Source organism: Pan troglodytes, chromosome 5 (assembly GCF_028858775.2).
Source record: "Pan troglodytes isolate AG18354 chromosome 5, NHGRI_mPanTro3-v2.0_pri, whole genome shotgun sequence".
In the NCBI taxonomy this organism is placed as follows: domain Eukaryota; kingdom Metazoa; phylum Chordata; class Mammalia; order Primates; family Hominidae; genus Pan; species Pan troglodytes.
In genome coordinates this window covers 169,929,091-169,947,891 of record NC_072403.2, presented here as the reverse complement: position 1 = coordinate 169,947,891, position 18,801 = coordinate 169,929,091, and the positions used below count along the sequence as shown (strand labels likewise).

Below are 18,801 nucleotides of genomic sequence, written 5' to 3'. Positions count from 1 at the left end.
CCTTCTGTGCTGTTCGGCTTCCTTGGCTCATATCCCAGTTAGTGAATCAAAGCTCAACTTTCTTCACACCGAGGGGCTGCTGCTTTCTTGCTTTTCTATGACATTCTCCTCCCTGGCTACATGCCGAACTTATTTTTTTTTAAACAAATCTTAGTATGGAAAGAGAACCGTGACTCTCTGAAGCTTTAAAAGAGCACTGAATTATCCGATTCAGAATAAACAATGTATTAAAATCTAAAAGATATGAGAATTTCTTACAAGCCTGAAATAGGCCATTAACCCATGGATTTAAACACTGTGGAGCACACACTGTGCTAACCAAGTTGATAAAGGAGAGCACAAAATTCAAGGAAATAGACTATAATTTTATATGGCAGAACTGAAGTTTTCATGGAAAGAAATCTGTATTTTTAAAGAGAAAACTGTGATTGAAAGCAAGAAGGATGACAAAAAGGAGGTACAGGGAGTGTCTGAACTGGGTTGAGGTACAGGGAGTGTCTGAACTGGGTTAGAAGCAGGGGTTCGGTCAGTGCCTCTGGGCAGAAGGCAGCAGCAGCCCACGGCCGTCTGGCTGTCACTCCACCGCCCCAGCACCACGAGGGACCACTCAAGTGTCACCCAGGGGACTGGGGGGATGTGTTTATCTACCCAGTAGTGCAGCCCCATTTTCAATTTTGCTATGACAATTTGAAATTTTTGAAATGTGTTCCAAAAAAATCAAAATCAAAACTTCTTTTAAAACAAAAGTTTCCATCTCCACAAAACACTTCAGGGAAAAATAAACATAAAACAAAGTAAAATATAAAGTAATGTTTTAAGGAGAATAATTTACTCATTGTATGAATACTAATTCTAGGGAAAGATTAGTCAGTCCACATCTTAACAGAAACAGAGTAAGCTGTGGGATTAGATTCGAATTCCTTTTTCAGCAATAGAGAGGGGAACCTGTTTAATGTCTGTGGATTTCCGTTTCCTCATCTATAAAGTGAAGATGAAAATGACTATCTGTGAGGACAGATGAGAGGCACTCGGGAACTGTCCAGGAACACGTGGGACAAACTCCACGGCAGTGCTGACATGTTTCCATCTGGCACTGCCACCTGGCTGTGAAGAGTCGCAGGCCCTCCCTGAACTGTTTATCTCGACTCTTGCGAGTGCAGTGAGAATTCCACCGCCTCTCGTCTTCCCTGACCTTTGGGGAAAGAACCCTTCCTTCAGCCCTCCATGTTTCTTCTCCCTAGGTTCAGGTGAGCATCTCAGTGTCTCTTTCACATCTCTTACAGGCCTCTCTGGCTCTGACCTTTGAAGACCTCCTCTCACAATCCACTCCTATTTTCACTAGTTCATGTATGTGAACATTTTCTAGCAATATACTAAAACTCTGTCTAATCTTTAAGTCTGTTTCTTCACAACATTTATTTATTTATTTATTTATTTATTTGAGACAGAGTCTCGCTCTGTCGCCTGGGCTGGAGTGCGGTGGCGCAATCTCGGCTCACCGCAACCTCTGCCTCCCGGGTTCATGCCATTCTCCTGCCTCAGCCTCCCTAGGAGCTGAGACTACAGGTGCACACCACCACACCCGGCTAATTTTTTAGTAGAGACAGGGTTTCACCATGTTAGCCTGGATGGTCTCGATCTCCTGACCTCGTGATTTGCCCACCTTGGCCTCCCAAAGTGCTGGGATGCCACCGCACCTGGCACACAACCTTTATTTTAACACACACATGCTGAGTCCCTCGGTGCCTACATAGAGTAGCAGAGTCTACCCTAGGCTGGAGATTAAAAACAAAAACAATTCCCTGACATAAAAACAAACCCTTTCTACCTGCATACTTACAAGGTGCTCCAGTAACACCATGGGTTACTTACCAAAAGATTCTTGGGGCTGGGGGAGGGGAGGGAATGTGGCACTTAAAAAACAAGAGAAGGGAGAGGGTAATTATCAAAATAAATAGAAAATGGCACTTTTAAAAAGCAAGAAAAGGGAGAGGGTAATAATCAAAATAAGCAGAAAACCTGGCAGCTTCTTCCTTCATTAACACTTAGCAGTTCTGTGGCTTCTCTGTCCAGTGCTCACTCATCTAATGAAATAATGCAGCTCATCTGCATAACCTGTTTGCATCATGTGGGTCATACGTTTTTATTTCCATTTTAGGCTATTTGAATTATTTCTATTTTTTCAGGTGTCATTTTTCACATATTTTAAATGTACACATTTCTTTTGTAGAAAGGGTACAGCAATGAAGACAATGACTGCTGGAATTTCAGACACATACCAAAACCTGTGATTTGCACATTAAACGTTCTTGTTAGACGTTTAGGCAACTTCCAGATAGATGTACAACATGCGATGGTTCTCTCTTCATAGCTGTATTTAATTACTGTTTCCAACTCCTGCATCCTGCTGCTCTACAGGATGGAAAATGCCATCACTGACTTACAGGAGGATAATCTGACTGGAGTCTTTCTATTTGTCATCCTGGGTTTAGCATTACACACACTCACCTGTGACTTGTTTGTCTGGAAGAGAAGGGATTGGAATGGCTGACCCAAACTTAACCAGGAGACGCTCATATAACCAGTCAAAGTGCTTATACCTGTGGTTTACAGATCGATTAGTGTTCTACAAAATAAGGGAAAGAGAAAAGGTTACCAATGCCAACTCTAGAAAATGAAGAAAAAAGCAAGCTGCAATCAGTGATCCAAACATGATTCTGCTTTTGATAACGTGGATACTTACAGTAGGTGTTAGCTGATATTCGATGTAGCTCTTTAGACCATACATTTTGGAGCCTTTCCTGGGATCTGCTACCACACAGTCAAATGTAGAGGTAGGATAAACCCACATTGGGCCATAATCTCCAACCTATGCCAATGTTCCAGAAAGAAGTAATTTTGTTACATGGAAAAATAATAAATACAATTGATGTGAATCAGCAAGTAATTCTTTTCAGAATGAGAAGTCCTTTGGAGGGTCATTCTTGTTCCTCTTTGAAAGGTACATAAATGGTTCAATGGTTTCTGTTCCTGTTAGATATTATGTTTAAAGAACACACCTGTGGGAAACCCTTCTGCTCCCATGTGGGTAGCTCAGCCCATGGAGAGGAGACACCAGCTTCCCTCTCCCAAGGACAGTGCTGGTTACAAGACAATGTTTCTTTCTAGTCTAGCTGTCTCAAGCTACACGTGATGAAGGACTAGTTTTTAAAAATTTCGAATCTATCACAGACTAATAGTTTGGTGAAATATAACATTACACATTTTGATTTTTCAACAATACCAAACTGTCCTCAAGTTTTCCAAATATTCTCATGTACTGTACCTATCTCATGGTGGATCAGGAACAAGCAGTTTTCAGATGGGCAACTGGTCTGTGGACCATACTTTGAGTAGCATTGTTCTGGCTCATAGAAGCGATTAATCGGATTGGCCAGAGCCTGATAGCCATTGTTTTGCTACTAGTGGCAAGGTGCGGGGAGGGGGAGGTACTACGTCTTAAAAGCAAGAACCAGGCTAGCTGTTTTCTTCCGTGGACTGCTATGTGCCTAAGCACAGTGGGCTGGCTCACTTCCAACCCCCAGGTATCACGTCCACCTGGGCAAGGCTTGCCTGAAGAGGATAGGCCTCCATTCTTTTCTCACTGGCCTTCTCTTCTATCTGTGACTAGGGCAAAAGTTCACAAATTCAGGCGAGGCTTACACTAGCTCACTGGGGTTTTAGTTGTGGTGGGAGGTGAGGAAGGGAAACCAGCTAAATTCTATGTGGGGGTGTAGAGACCTCGTGTGTAAGTTTTGAGCCTGAGGATCATTTCTTCTAGGCACTGCTAGGTGACAATAGGTCTGCTGTCCCAAACCTGGTTTTTTCATCTTATTTAAAACAGCATCCAAGGCCATGGGGGCAGCTGCAGAGGAATCTGGATGCTGGAGCTCATGTACAGGCTTCTAGAATCACTCCCTGAGTCACCAATAGTCTCAAGTTGGTTCTGCCTCATTCATTTCATAAACTTTGATCACAATGACAGATTCTAGAGATTCAGACTGCAGGACAGTAGCTCTTATCAAAACACATTTCAGAGCAATAGAAGTCTTTATTATACTGAGAATGTTATCTTCTTGGCTTGAAAATGAAAAATAATTGAGTTATAATCCAAGAAGAGAATGAAAAAACAAACAATGGACTGTAAAAGGACCACTATTCAGGAAGCAGATTCACTCAGAGATTCATTCAGAGATTCAAGGAGAATGAAATAATTTATGGAACAGGTTTTATTCTTGCAGACTTGAAAAAGTACCGTAAGAAAGTAAAAAGAAAATGAGAAAAATCACACAGATTGCGCTGAAGGAAGAGAGATTTGTTTCGGCTGAGACCTGAGAGAGGCAAGGCCAGACAGACATAAAAAGGAAAAAAAGGTATACCCAGTCCTAATTTTTTTTTTTTAAGAGGAAGATGGGAAAAGCGGATTGGGATATTAAAGTTCAGAGGCTGTTAGGTCAGGAAGGTGACCTACTCCAAGAATAAGAGTAGTTTAAAAAGAGACTAAAATCTCTGAGAACAATTACTATAACGCCCTCAGGGAGAGCCCAGATCCAAGAAACTAGCTGAAAGCTGCAGAGGAGATGACTTTCGGGACCTCCCTCAGTGAGTGGGCCGAGAGCAGCAACTGTGCTTGGCTAGGGCCCAATTTCACGGGGCTCTGTTTCATGAGTGGGCAAGGTTACTGCACTTTTAGAGCAAAGAATTAGTCTCTGCTTTCTCTGGGCCTCCTGAAGACGCGGTGGCTTTCCTCAGCTTCTTCCATGTATAGATGCCCACACAGGCAGACCTGCCTACTGGGTGCATGGGTCCAATTCTACTTAAAACTTGCCGGTCAATGAAAGGCTGGAACCCTTAGCTCTGTACCACCACTGCACGCCTGGGACAAAGTCCCCTTTAAGAATCTGAGGCAGGCCGGGCGCAGTGGCTCATACCTGTAATCCCAGCACTTTGGGAGGCCAATGCGGGCGGATCACAAGGTCAGGAGTTCAAGACCAGCCTGGCCAATATGGTGAAACCCCGTCTCTACTAAAAAATACAAAAAAAATTAGCCGGGCATGGTGGTGCATGCCTGTAATCCCAGCTACTCGGGAGGCTGAGGCAGGAGAATTGCTTGAACCCGGGAGGCAGAGGTTGCAGTGAGCCAAGATCACACCACTGCACTCCAGCCTGGGTGACAGAGTGAGACTCTGTCTTAAAAACAAACAAACAAACAAACAAAAAAACAAAACTGAGACAGAGCTGTGCGCTCTTGATTTTGAGGAGTTTTAAATGTCATGAAAAGAATAATGGTACATGTTCAATTTTTACTAAGTCCAGAGAAAACAGGAAAACAAAAATCTCTAATATAACTACTCAGAAGTTAATTATCCCAAATTTGCTTTGAGGGAAAAAGCATAAAAAGGGCTCTTGGTAACAGCTCTTCAGCTTGGAGGCTTCCAGGATTTGGAGTTTTTCAAACATGCAGGCACAAGTAATTAGAGAATCTAATACTATTCCTGCAATTTTATCAAGTCTCCAAAGATTACAGAATAAGACCAGATGTTTCCTCATCCTTGATTGAGTCCAGGATGAGAACACTCAAGGCTTCAGGTTCCCAATCTAATTGTTACAGGGTTAAGTCAATAGGAGCAGAAGATAGCTACAGTTCTCTTTTCCAGAATTTCATTTGGGAATCTACAACTAAATATCACCTAGGCAGAAAATCTACCACCAATCAAAATGTGGAATGAAACCGAAGGGCTTGTGTCACGTTATGCAATAACCAAGTAATTCTAAGACAGATACTCTCAATGATGTCCTTAACTCCCAGCTTCCATTTGGTAGCTCCTTATCTCAATTTGACAGCTGGTTTACTGGAAAAAACACTATTACCAAAAACACTATTACCCATATATCTGAAAGGGTACCTTATTCTGATAACATACACGTACTTTACAAGGGAAGAAACATAAATATTTGAATTGAGTTCATCAGTTAAACATATAGGGCTGGCAGAAAAACAGTATGTAAAATACACTTCAAGACACTTTAGAAAAAAATGATCAAAATAGTATGTTTGTCCAATACTAAAAGTCTGAAAGATAAAGAATAAACAATATAATGACAGGCATTAATTTGTGTTAATTATCTTCAGTACTCCTACAACACTAACATATATTATCAGTTATGTGGGGCATTAAATATATTTAAAAATACTTTCCAAAAGATGAATAACTCGCTTAGCTTTAAAGTATGGTATAAGAAAGAGCTTAATCAGAAAGAAAGCAAACAAAAATAAACAAACTTACAATGATGGGAATTTTCTCTTTGGGTTTTGCTAGTTGTTTGGCCAACAAATACTGTTCCGTGCCAGGTTTTGCAAATCCAGGAAATCTAATCATGAATATAAATGTTCATCAGTCTTAAGTCTTTCCTTGTAAGAATTTTACAACTCTCGTCTACATTTACTTACCAGTTTTAACCTTGTCCTGTCTTTCGGGTGCACTAGAACTGGAAACTGTGGTAAATGAAACCTAATGTAATCAGATTGTTCAATGGCCAATTAGGCATTTAATTAAGCTTGATCTGGTAAACAGAACAGTTTGACTCCAGAAGGTGTGATGTTTATGGGCACTCTATTTGCTTGACTGTGTCTGAAACATTCGGTCACCCCAGAGTGAAGGGCAGACCTGAAAAAACGCCCCCCTAGTTCCCTGGGGCAGTGAGTAGTGAGCACGCCAATCTGAGTTGGCCACAGGGGGCAATAGCCACGTGCTGGCATTTCTACATCCAAATTAAAGTTGCCTTTCAACAGGCTCACTCCAGAGGCCACAACTGTCCCAAAGGGGCTGTCCTGCTCATCAGCATATGTGCTTGTTTCTTTTGGAATTGCCTTCAGAAGCAGTTCATGACAGTGGAAAACAAGTCTCTTTAGTAGAGACCCAAAGTGTAATCAATAAATTTGGCTATGGGGAGGGGGTGAGGCGGGAGGTCACTTAAGACCCAAAAACTTAAATAAACTTGACTACTTCCAGAAATCACATCTATATCCAAAGGACATTTCTGAAATTGGAGGACAGCTAGAACATAGCCATCCAAAGGGCTACTGAAAAAGACAAGATTAATTTGGGTTTTAGAATTTTTCTTTTAGTAAACAGAAGAAAAGGAAGCAAAATATCTACAATGGGAAAAGGAATCTTATTTCTACGAAGTTCCAGTCGCATTGCTTCTACTTTCATTCATGTGCCAAGCCAAAGGCCAGTGTGATGCTCTCAGGGGCCCGTGTCTTCTTTTCCTGCATTCTCGACTGACTTCCCTTGAGTCTCCTTTCTCTAGACATTCCTTTAAAACACAGCTTATACAAGAGACCAGATGTGTCCTGCAGCTGGATGGCGTGGGGTTTGAATTCTGACTCCAACACTTAGGTAGCCTTAGGGGCTGAAATCTCCTTGTGGAAGAATGAGACCAGAATGACCTACCTTCTAAGGTGATAAGGGAATTAAAGATTTATGTAAAGAGCCTAGTATGTACTCAGTACATTTCAGTCATTGGCGACTAAGTCATCCTCTCTTTGGAAGTACTCCCTGCAGCCGCAGGTAGAGTCTTCCTAGGCATTTTGAGCATGTTTTGTGATTCTATTCATCACACCTGACTGCCGCTATCCATTTACCTATTACAGCAGCCAGAGGGACTTAGAGGAAGCATTTGTGTTTTCAGGACCTGGAGGAGTTTTGGGAGCATACTGAATGCTTAATGAATTAGGCTAACCTGCAACACTTATTTATTAATTACTTTATTTTATTTATTTTTTTGAGACAGAGTCTCACTCTGTCACCAGGCTGGAGTACAGTGGCACGATCTCGGCTCACTGTAACCTCCACCTCCTGGTTCAAGCGATTATCCTGCCTCAGTCTCCCAAGTAGCTGGGACTACAGGCGCGCTTCTGTGGGGATTATATATCATGACAACTCCTTGACCAGCTTGTAAGCATTTCACTTTTTGGGCACTGTTATGGACCACAGAAAAATTTGAGGACAGCAATGTATTAATTATTTCAGCATCATCAAGATTCCTTTCTTTTTTTTTTTTTGGAGACAGAGTCTCTGTGTCGCCCAGGCTGGAGTGCAGTGGCGCCATCTCGGCTCACTGCAACCTCCATCTCCCGGGTTCAAGCAATTCTCCTGCCTGAGCCTTCCAAGTAGCTAGGATTACAGGCGTGCCACCATGCCCAGCTACTTTTTTATATTTTTGGTACAGATTGAGGTTTCACCATGTTGGCCAGGCTGGTCTCGAATTCCTGACCTCGTGATCTGCCTGCCTTGGCCTCCCAAAGTGCTAGGATTTGCACTGCACCTGGCCCAAGGTGAATTCTTATAGTGCTCAAGTATATTTAATTTCAGATCTCTTTTTCTAGTATAAGATTTATGTTCCATGACTAGAATACAGCTGTCATATAAAATGGATTAATTGCTGAAAAAGTGTTAATACTTAAAAACATTTTTTATAATTGTTTTAAGTTTAAGTGACTCATTTATACAGTTTAGTTAAATACAAATACACAGGGTGTTAAATCGTTCACAGCACTACAGAGAGACAGAGATGCCTCAGAGGCACAGGTTCAAGTTAGGACTGCTTTAATGTGGTTTCAGCCTGGAATGATATTTTAGAGCAGAAAGAATTCTTAAAACCAACCTCCTTGCTTTCAAGATGAAGAAACTGAGGTTCCAACAGGTCATGAAACTTGCCTAAGGTTATAAGCAAATCAGAGAGCAAGTGTGGAGCAGAGGAGAGCACCAAAAACCAGAGTCAGAGACCCCCAGGCATGAGCTGGAACCTCACTCATCAGCCATGAAAACGTGGCCACTCATTTTTCTCAGTCTCTGCTTCCTTCGTTTTCAAAATGGGGCTAATTTATATGAATTTTCAATATACTTTATATTCACATTTAAAGAACAGCTGACAATGATGCACATCACTACTGACCATGACTGAAAACTTCAAATTTGACTCTGAAACAAGACACAGTTGACTAACAAGACAGAGAATTATTCACTTTATTATGCATGCAATTGAGCAGGAAAATATATAATGGAAGAAACTGGGTAAGAGGCAGCAAAAGTGTGCAGTCAAAAGAGAACTCATTTAATCACTGAAGCTATTTAAATATACTTTGGAGAACTTGTAGGACTTATTAAACTAGATCTAGACCTAGATCTTGACGTCTAAATATATGTCAAATGTTATGTTTTTAATTTTTCCAGACACAGATTAACATTCTTTGATATCTGCCTTGAATCATGGAATTGGAATATTGGGAAAAAGCATTAGTAATTTCAAAAAATAAACTAGACATAACTGCTGGAAGGAGTACTTGAAAATTCTGATGGAAGTCATAAATTATTAATATATCTCCCTCAAGCTACACTGGCATAGACTACAGCCTTATTTAGGTCTCTCCAAAGAATCCTACAGTGGCCACTGGTGCCCACATGCTTTCCTGTTAAGTAGGGTATCTACAAGTACTGTTAAAACCTTTTTTTTTTTTGGCTAGGTGTGGTGGCTCAAGCCTGTAATCCCAGCACTTTGGGATGTAGAGGCGGGCGGATCACTTGAGACCAGGAGCTTGAGACCAGCCTGGCCAACGTGGTAAAACCTCGTCTCTACTAAAAATACAAAAATTAGCTGGGCGCGGTGGCACATGTTTGTAATCCCAGCTACTCAGGTGGCTGAGGCACGAGAATCGCTTGAACCCGGGACGTTGGGGTTGCAGTGAACCAAGATCGCACCACTGCACTTCAGCCTGGGTGACAGAGCGAGACGCCTGTCTCAAAACAAAAAAATAAAACACAACACTTTTTTTTTGTTTTAAATCTAAGAGAAACCTAAGCTAACACAAAGCTCCTGACCACGTTTTTAGGCACAGGAGCTGAAACACGTGCTTTGGCGCCTGAGGGCCTGGCTTCCTGACTGGAACACTCGATGCGTCTCTCTGGGCATCAGCTTGCCTGCAGTAAAACAGGGGTTTTATGTACCACAAAGGGATATGAGGGCTACATGCGAATGATACAAACCTCTCTGCACAATGCCTGGCACATGGCAAGTGATTAACAAAATAGTAAAACATTTAAAAGAGAGTTGTTATTATTCTTCTTTTTAGCTTTCCTGTGACATTAGCAATGAAACCTTAATATGTCATAAATTGATAAAGCTAGAAGTAATGAAAACAGTTTGGGAAATCATTAAATAAAATAAATATTTCACTTATTAACCTTGTAAATCAAAAATCCTTTTTTTTTTTTTAAGTAAGCTTCTCAGTTAAGATCCAAATAAAAATAACTGAATCATATCCAAAACTTAGGAGATCACTGGAAAGGGAAAAAGCCAGCTGCCTCTTGGTAGGGTATATACTTTGTATTAATGTATACTTCTACCATGGCCCTGGTTCCCTGGCTCCCCTTTAAACTTACTTGTTAAGGGGAATTTTCATGGATGAGGAACTAGCACGACTGTTTCCTCGCTGAGCGCCGCCTGCATCAGCTGACTCTGAATCCTTAAAGTAGGAAGAGGATTTGGGCCCATCCCAGTCTTCATCCCAGTCATCATCATCACCAGTTGCTAGAGGTGAAAATGGAAGATCATCAGTTAAAAAAAAAAAAAGACCAAAATAAAAATGAAATTACTTAATTTTCTGACAGTAACTACCTACTGGGCAAATCAATTTTTTTTTGATGGAGAAAAGGGTATAGTATAGGAGTATAATATGGATGTTAAGAGTAAAGGCTGTGTAGTCAATTTTAAGCCTTGAATTACAGATTCTTTTAGTGCAAAAGACAAATCAGAAGCAACTTAAAGAGGGCTGTCAGATTACTTTTAAATTTTTGACACGGGCACCGAGATGACACAATGGAGAAAGGGCAGTCTCTTTAGTAAGTCGTGCTGGGAAAACCAGGTATCTACATGCAAAAGAATAAAACTGGACCTTGTCTTACACCACACACAAAAATCAACTTAAAATAGATTACAGACCTAAATGGAAGACCTGAAACCACACAACTCCTAGAAGGAAACACAGGGGAAAAGCTCCTTGGCGCTGGCCTTGGCAAATGTTTTTTTGAGTATTACACCAAAAGCACAGGCAACAAAGTCAAAAATAACAGGCGGGACTACATGGAACTAAAAAGCTTCTGAACAGCAAAGGAAACAATCAAAATGAAAAGGTAGCCTATGGGCTGGTGTAGGGAGACCCCCTGAAACTATTGCTATGGAATAAAAGATGAAATGCTCCTGATTATTGTAAATACAAAATTGCATGCAGGATTGTGTAAAGACAATGCCAGGTCGGACTGCCAGAATGAGCCAACAGCGTGTGATGTGCTTCCCCCTGCAGAGAGCCTATGAATGGATGTGCAGTCAGGGAGGTTTCACATCACCAAGATTCCTATCCCAGAAAAGCAGATATTCATAGCTCTGGGAATGGAAAGTGACCCTTGTGAAGAGCCTATAAACAGACACATGGGGGCACCATCCATATGGATAAGATAGGGCTATAAACGCCCTCATCTTGCCAGGGCTCTTCTGGGCCTCTTTAGGGTTAAGGCATACTCCCTTCTGAGAATTTCTGGTCTAACAGGTTGTCTAGCTTCACGTCCTGTTTCTACGGATTGTTTGTAACCAGCTTTTGCTGCAACTGTTACTGCTGATTAATACCTTGCTAATCATAGGTTATGGAAAGACTGTGTTTCTGTTTTAAGGCTCTGTCAGAAATTACTGATGCATACACTATATTGTAAATTCTTATCTCTGTATACTGTACTTCTGCATACGGATGTTATGTTAAAGAATTACTTCATCCCCATGTGACCATCTCACCTCATAATCAAATGACCCTAAATCCCTCACTAACCTACCCCCACCCTCACTAAACTTAATAATAAATGCTGGTATATCCAGTGCATTGTTGGCACCGTGGGACCAGAAGGCGGTGACCCCCCCGGACCCAGCTTTCGCTATCTTGTGTGTGTCTATTATTTCTCAACCTGCCGATCCGCCTGGGAACACAAAGAGAACCCCGTTGCATTGCGGGCTGCTGGCCAGATCCCGCAATAGGCTGGGAGAAAATATTTGCGAGCCATGTATCTGATAACCTGTTAATATTCAAAAGATATAATGAACTCACACAATTCAATAGCAAATAAAGAAAGCTCAATTAAAAAATGGACAAAGGACCCAAATTGACATTTTTCCAAAGAAGACCAAAAAATGGCCAAGAGGTATATGAAAATGCACTCAACATCACACACAAAGAAAAATACCGCATGGATCTTATTTACATGTGGAACTTTTAACAGGTCTTTAAAAAAATCTAAAAAACTTACAGAAGCAGAAAGTAGAAAGGTGGTTACCAGGGGCAGGGAGAGGGGGAACTAGGGAGATGTAGGTCAAAGGTACAAAGTTGCAGTCATGTAGGATAAGTCTAGAGATCTCATGTACAGCATGAGGACTACAGTTAATGATATTGCATTATATTTGGGAAACCTGCTGAGGGAGATTTTAGGTGCTCTTACCACACACACACCCACCCGCACGCACTTGCACATATACACGCACACACACACACACACACACACATGCACTTAGGTAATCATGTGAGGTGAGGGATATGTTAAGCGCTTGGCTGTAGTAATGATTTCAGTATATACATGTATATTACAACATCACGCTGTATACCTCAAATATAGATAATTTTTTTTTTGAGACGGAGTCTCGCTTTGTTGGCCAGGCCGGAGTGCAGTGGCGCAATCTTGGCTCCCTGCAAGCTCCGCCTCCTGGGTTCATGCCGTTCTCCTGCCTCAGCTTCCCAAGTAGCTGGGACTACAGGCACCTGCCACCACACCCGGCTAATTTTTTTTCTATTTTTAGTAGAGATGGGGTTTCACCGTGTTAGCCAGGATGGCCTCGATCTCCTGACCTTGTGATCCGCCTGCCTCGGCCTCCCAAAGTGCTGGGATTACAGGTGTGAAAATATAGATAATTTTTTTAAAGGGCTGTCAGTCCACATCACTTCAGATAAATGCAGACTGTAAGAATGTTAAGTGGTACACAGTAGAAAAGACTTCTAGAGGCCTAGACACTGATAAATCGAGTCTTATACATTTACAAATAAGCAGAATACCCTTTAATTCTAGAGGCTTGGGGAGGATGAAAGGGACGACAGAACTTTGAAAAGCAGCTGTTTAACACTAACAATAAAGGGGAGAGAAGGGCAACGAGGGGGACATTAAAAAGACCGAGTTGGGGTGTGGGAGAAAAAGATGAGAGTGAAGAAGTAATTAAGCAGCATCAGTAGCTACTATTCTGACAATAATCCCCGTGTCAGATAAGGTGCTGTGGGCTCTCCTCCTTCTCCTTCCTCCCCTACTCTAATGGCCTGAGTGTCCTTTAGTGTCAGGCCCTAAGAGTGCCATTATGGAGAAGCCGAGAGACAAATGCCAAATGGGAGAAGAACAAACTAGGAGAAGGATGTGGGCCAAGTGACAAGAGAGCCAGACCCCAGGAGTCTCCCAACGCTTCTACCCAGCCCACACCCCTGGTCCTGCTGACAGGCAGCTCCTGTCTATGACTGCCAGCCTTCAGCCAGGACCTGCACCCTTCTTTGGGCTTACAAGTGAGGTCCTTGCTGTTTAGAACAGACATTCAATTCTTGGCCCAATGTGCTTACAGAGGAGACAGGGTTCAGGGATTGTTAAAAAATAATGGGAGACTACTTTCTTATTTAATTTCAGATCAGACATAAATACCCTTAATTCCCAAATTATTTCCCATTCCACACATTTCTCTTCTGCCTCACTATTTCTATTCATAGCCTAGTCAAACAGGAAGTTAAAACAGTGAATGCAGAGGTCTTAAACCAGCAGGATGAGCCACATCCCATCCACATACACGTTTCTGGCTCAAGATTTTAAAACAAACGTGTTAGCTGCTGAGATGTTACAATCAGAAGGTGACAAATAACCAAGACTTCTCATCTCTCTGAAGATGTGGAGATCAGAATGTGGGCTCAGCTTCCCTGCAAATGCAGTGATCCACGGGCGACAGCAGGGGCCCTCAGCCTTCTGCAGCCTCCACCGCCCATTCTGCTTTTACTTTACCAACCCAGCGTTTGAATCTGTGACTTCACACAGATAAGTAAGACTGAACTAAAGTTAGAGTTAATGACCATCTACATTTGAATCCAGGTTTGCTACTAGTGAATAAGGGCAACTGCAAGCAGTTCTTTTGAATAAAATCGATTTTCAACTCAATGACCCAGAGTGGTATTGTGAGGTAAGAAATAGCCATCCGGTCTGCATCCCTAGTTCCCGGCACAGAGCTCCTAAAACTCTTGTAACTTCCTGAATGTTAGGTGTGCAAGGTGTATCTTTTGTTCTGATATTTGGTCTCTGACCCTGGCTCCTGACGCAGATCTCCTAACCCTTGGAATTTCCCGGGTGGTAGGAGCATCTTTTGTTCAAATGAGGTGACTCCTGGTGGGATGGGGGCTGGTCAACAGAAGGACCAAGCCAGGATTAGAAGCTTGGAACTTCCAGCTCCACCTCTCATTCTCTGGAAAGAAAAGTGGGGCCAGAGGTTGAGTTAATAATCAATCATGCCGGCCAGGCATGGTGGCTCACACCTGTAATCCCAGCACTTTGGGAGGCTGAGGCAGGTGGATCACCTGAGGTCAGGAGTTTGAGACCAGCCTGGCCAACATGGTGAAACCTTGTCTCTACTAAAAATATAAAAAATCAGCCGGGTGTGGCGGTGGGCGGTGGGCTCCTATAATTCCAGCTACTCAGGAGGCTGAGGTGAGAGAATCACTTGAACCTGGGAGGCAGAGGTTGCAGTGAGCCGAGATTGTGCCACTGCACTCCAGCCTGGGCAACGAGAGCAAAACTCTGTCTCAAATAATAATAATAACAATAATCGATCATGCCTATGTGATGAAACCGCCGTAAAAATCCTTGAGCTACAGGAAAAGAGATTCTGGGGTGCTGAACATGTAGGGGCACCTGGGGCAGGGGGGCATGGAAGCTCTGCGTCCCTTCCCCACGCCTCGCCCTATGCATCTCTTCATCTGGCTCTTTATTTGCATCCTGTAAATTGAGCTTTGTAATAAACTGACAGTAGTAAGTAAAGTGTTTCCCTGAGTTCTGTGAGCCGCTCCAGCAGATTAATTGAACCCAAGGTGGGAGTGGTGGGAACCCCCTTGATCTGACTCCAGGTAGACAGTGTCATGACTGTAGGACACTCAGCTGGTGTCTGCTGCACAGCTGCTTGGTGGGTGGGGCAATCCTCCCTTCCCATGCTGTGGTCACAAAACTGTTCTGTGTTGTGCTGAGTGTGGGAACAGCAAAAACAGTTCAGTCTTCCCTGTCTCTCCCACTCAGCCATGGGCGGGCAGGGTGGGACCTTGCACCCCTCTGCTCACCTGGTCCTTGGTAGGCCTGGGGGTGGCCGAAGGCAGTGTCCCAGTTGTTGGGAGTGTTTGTGTTTCTTTGGGCTCCAGCCCCCTCTGGCTGGGCCCCCCAGCCTTCTGAGCTTTCCCAGTTCCCAGATTTGGAGGCACTCCAGGCTGACCAGGGGTCATTGCCACTGCCAACCTATTGAGAGGGGTAAAAAGAAGGAGAATTTTTGTGACTTTTGGAAACCATGACTCAATTCAATAATGAACTGACACAATTGAATACAACAGGAGTACTAAAAACAATTAATAGAAATGTATTCAAAACAATTTTACATACATAATATTTTAATTTCCAAACATGTAGGAAAGCACAAAAGGTAGCATCAATCTAATTTTACTGATGTGAACACATTTTACCGTATTTGCTTAGGAACTTTGAAAACAGCAACAAAGAAACTATTAGATGCAGCTACAGCCCTCTCTTTCTTTCTCTCCAGAAGTAACCACTACTTTTCTGAACCTGTATCCATTCCTATGTGTGTTTTCATACTTCAGCTGCACATGTACACATTCACAAACAACTGCTTTATATTTTTAAAATTGACCTAAAGGATGTCATACTGTATGTATCTCTTTGCAAGTTTTCTTTTTCCCACTCAACATGAGGACCTATTTCTAACTGCTTTATAGCGATCTGTTGTATTTTTAAGTAGGCTTTTTAATTTGAAAAGGAATACATGTATAATAAAAAAAATTCAAACAATAAAAGTATATGCAATTTGAGAAATATGCCTAACATCCTGAGATGCTAGTCATTCTAAGGAACTACTACTGTCAAAAGACACAAAATTACAACAAATTCAGTTATAGATCGACTTGGCCTTTACTTGAGATTCATGAATCTGGGCAGCCTCCTTCCTACAATCTAGAACGAGCACTCCCACTGGGCATTAACAGAACACTTGGTTTTTAAGGATGGGTTAATAAGGAAATAGAACAACAGAAAAAAAGTTGATGGTTAACATCAGTTTACTTCAGGTTACTTTTTCGTAAGGGTTAAAGCAGAGGGGACTCCTTATTATGCTAACTCAGGTAGACTGGGATCTCCTGTTCTCGAGAAAAAATCAGTTTGTTTTGGGACCTATCTGCTTCCTTCAAGTTTCGGTTTGACTATGGAGCATCTAGCACAAGGAACTCCATTCTGGTTTGGCCTGGTCTGCTGGGGCCTAGTGCAGGAACTCTGAAACAACGGCCTACTATAATTTTTGTTTCATGCTACTAACAAATTCCTTGTATATACTTACTCAAACATCCCATGGACAGAGATAGATCCTTTTTGTTTTTAAACACTAAGTTGGCCTGAATTGTATTATTTTTGCTCGGTACTTTTTTTTTTTCTCTTAACAGCATAAAACATTCTGCAAGGTACATCAGCACATATGGACACAATATTCTTTCACAGTGTCCCCATAAAATTCCATTGTATATATTTCCTACAACTTGACCAGTATATGCTGATGTTCATTTATCTTGTTTTCAGTCTTTGGGTACTATAAATAATACCATGTGATCGGACAGACCAAAACAGACACCGCTTTATCAACTAAGATGGATCCTAAGGTTAAGGGAATAGAGCAACTTTTTAAATTACTAGGGCTCTAAACTCACTAAGAACAGGACCTATCAGACCCCTCCTAACTCTGATTTACAACCCAGACCAAGACAACTCTGACTGGGCAGAGGACTGGCCTTAGAAACATTTTCTTCTGACAAGCAACTGCAGGCCTTAAAGCCAGTTTCAGCAGCTCGCCGAGGCTGTGCACAAACTGTGTCCCACAGTTCACCTTTTCACATAAAGAGCCCAATTCCACCTCATTTTAATGCTAAAATCTCACCTCAAAGTCAACAAGGATGTATGTTACGTATGTTTACCTACTGCACATGCTCTTGACTCCTCTCATACATACGTATCGCTTTGCCCCCAAACTCCTAAATATATGTGACTCTAGTGTGATACAGGCCCTGAGGCATAAAACCCAATGTGTCCCTTCATCTTCAGCACACACCAGAGAAGCTCTCTTCCCAGTCTGTAAAATGTTACTGCCTATAAACCTCTCCTTTCTATTAATCAGCCATCCTGGTGGTCCTTTAGATGAAAACTACAATCCAAAAGGTCTCTGAAATTTCCAGAAGAAAAAATGCTAGGCTTAAGGAGACTGTGTATTTAGAACCGATGGATTTTGTCAAATTGCTTTTGAAAGAGAATGCAATAACATTCCCACAGTCTGACAACTGTCACGCTGAGGGGTTTTGTCTTACATAGAAAGGGACTTTCATACTTCTTTTTAAAAAGCATTTCTCTCCCATAATTCCTTTGAGTAATTTAATAGTTTAATTATTAATCTTACAAATAAAATTTTGGAATGGGAAATAGATGGCACCCAATCTCAAAGAATATTCCAGTAGAGAGTACACTTAGCACCTATTAGCCCTGCCCCCACCATCCCACCCTTGAGGCAAATACAGTTTTTTGTTAGCTTTTTTTTTTTTTTTTTTTTTTTAACATTTAAATCTTGTATCTGTCTGGAACTGAGTTAAGTAAAACAAATAATATAGGGGCCAGGCACAGTGGCTCATGCCTATAATCCTAGCACTTTCGGAGGCCGAGGCGGGAGGATCACCTGAGGTCAGGAGTTTGAGATCAGCCTGGCCAACACAGTGAAACCCCATCTCTACTAAAAATACAAAAATTAGTCAGGTGTAGTGGTGGGCACCTGTAATCCCAGCTACTTGGGAGGCTGAGGCAGGAGAATTGCTTGAATCCAGGAGGCGGAGATTGCAATGAGCTGAGATCACGCCACTGCACTCCAGACTGGGCGACACAGAGAGACTCTGTCTCAAAAAAAAAAAAAAAAAAAAAAAAAGAAAGAAAAGAAAAGCGAAAAGAAAAAGAAATGATACAGGGATCCAGCTGAACATCTTGTCCTCAGTCGGTCACCCTAATACCATTTCATGAACAATCCATCTTTCCCCCATGATTTGAAATGCCGCCTTCATCACATATCAGATTTGGGTCTATAGCTGGACTCTCCTGTTTCTTAGTGATCTATTTGTACCAGTACCACACTTTCATAGAAAAACCATCAATACTTTAGCATAACATCTCTTAGCTGTTTATTTTTATGTATAAACTTTAGCATCAGCTTAATATTTAAACTAAAACAATGTGAACTTTCACATTAGAATGTTGAGTTAAAATACTGATTTTCATTTGAATCACCGAATTCAAATGAATTTGAATTTACTGAATTCATAGAAAATTGATTAAAATTATTCATGCC

General features: G+C 41.8%; 1 protein-coding gene across 3 annotated transcripts in view; it reads right to left on the bottom strand.

Moving 5' to 3' along the window:
* The window catches only part of SNX9 (sorting nexin 9), a 120,444-nt gene that overhangs the window by 31,982 nt on the left and 69,661 nt on the right, over nt 1-18,801 (bottom strand). For all 3 annotated transcript variants that reach the window (XM_001144722.7, XM_009452308.5, XM_016956527.4), the window contains 5 exons: nt 15,485-15,656; nt 10,485-10,632; nt 6,327-6,411; nt 2,744-2,869; nt 2,509-2,626 (listed from right to left, as the gene is read on the bottom strand). In XM_001144722.7, the coding sequence (XP_001144722.1) occupies nt 2,509-2,626; nt 2,744-2,869; nt 6,327-6,411; nt 10,485-10,632; nt 15,485-15,656 (649 nt within the window). The remainder of the gene's footprint in view (nt 1-2,508; nt 2,627-2,743; nt 2,870-6,326; nt 6,412-10,484; nt 10,633-15,484; nt 15,657-18,801) is intronic.